Consider the following 241-nt stretch of genomic DNA (forward strand, 5'->3'; position numbering starts at 1 on the left):
GCAATAGAAGATAGGCATTGTAAGATGAGATCTTTTCATCATCAGCTTTTCTTTCCCCCCCCCCCCCCTCCAGGTCTGAAGAGTGAGCTTGTGGAACGACTTTATCAGCACCTGCTTGCCCAGGAAGAGGCTGCCAATATGGAAGAAGGCAAAGGTAGTGTAATTTGTATAGTATTTTGTAGGGTAGCATAATGTGAGTTGGATGGAATTGTACCTACTTTCTTATGTTATTTGAACCAAT

At 42.7% G+C, this 241-nt stretch overlaps 1 protein-coding gene across 1 annotated transcript in view; it reads left to right on the forward strand.

Moving 5' to 3' along the window:
* Nucleotides 1-241, forward strand: part of LOC119591549 (nuclear transcription factor Y subunit beta-like) — a gene marked incomplete at its 5' end in the record, with an annotated part of 3,301 nt that overhangs the window by 1,725 nt on the left and 1,335 nt on the right. The window contains 1 exon segment of the mRNA XM_037940300.1: nucleotides 74-154. Within this exon segment, the coding sequence (XP_037796228.1) occupies nucleotides 74-154 (81 nt within the window).

This window comes from Penaeus monodon, chromosome 28, assembly GCF_015228065.2.
Source record: "Penaeus monodon isolate SGIC_2016 chromosome 28, NSTDA_Pmon_1, whole genome shotgun sequence".
Lineage (NCBI taxonomy): Eukaryota > Metazoa > Arthropoda > Malacostraca > Decapoda > Penaeidae > Penaeus > Penaeus monodon.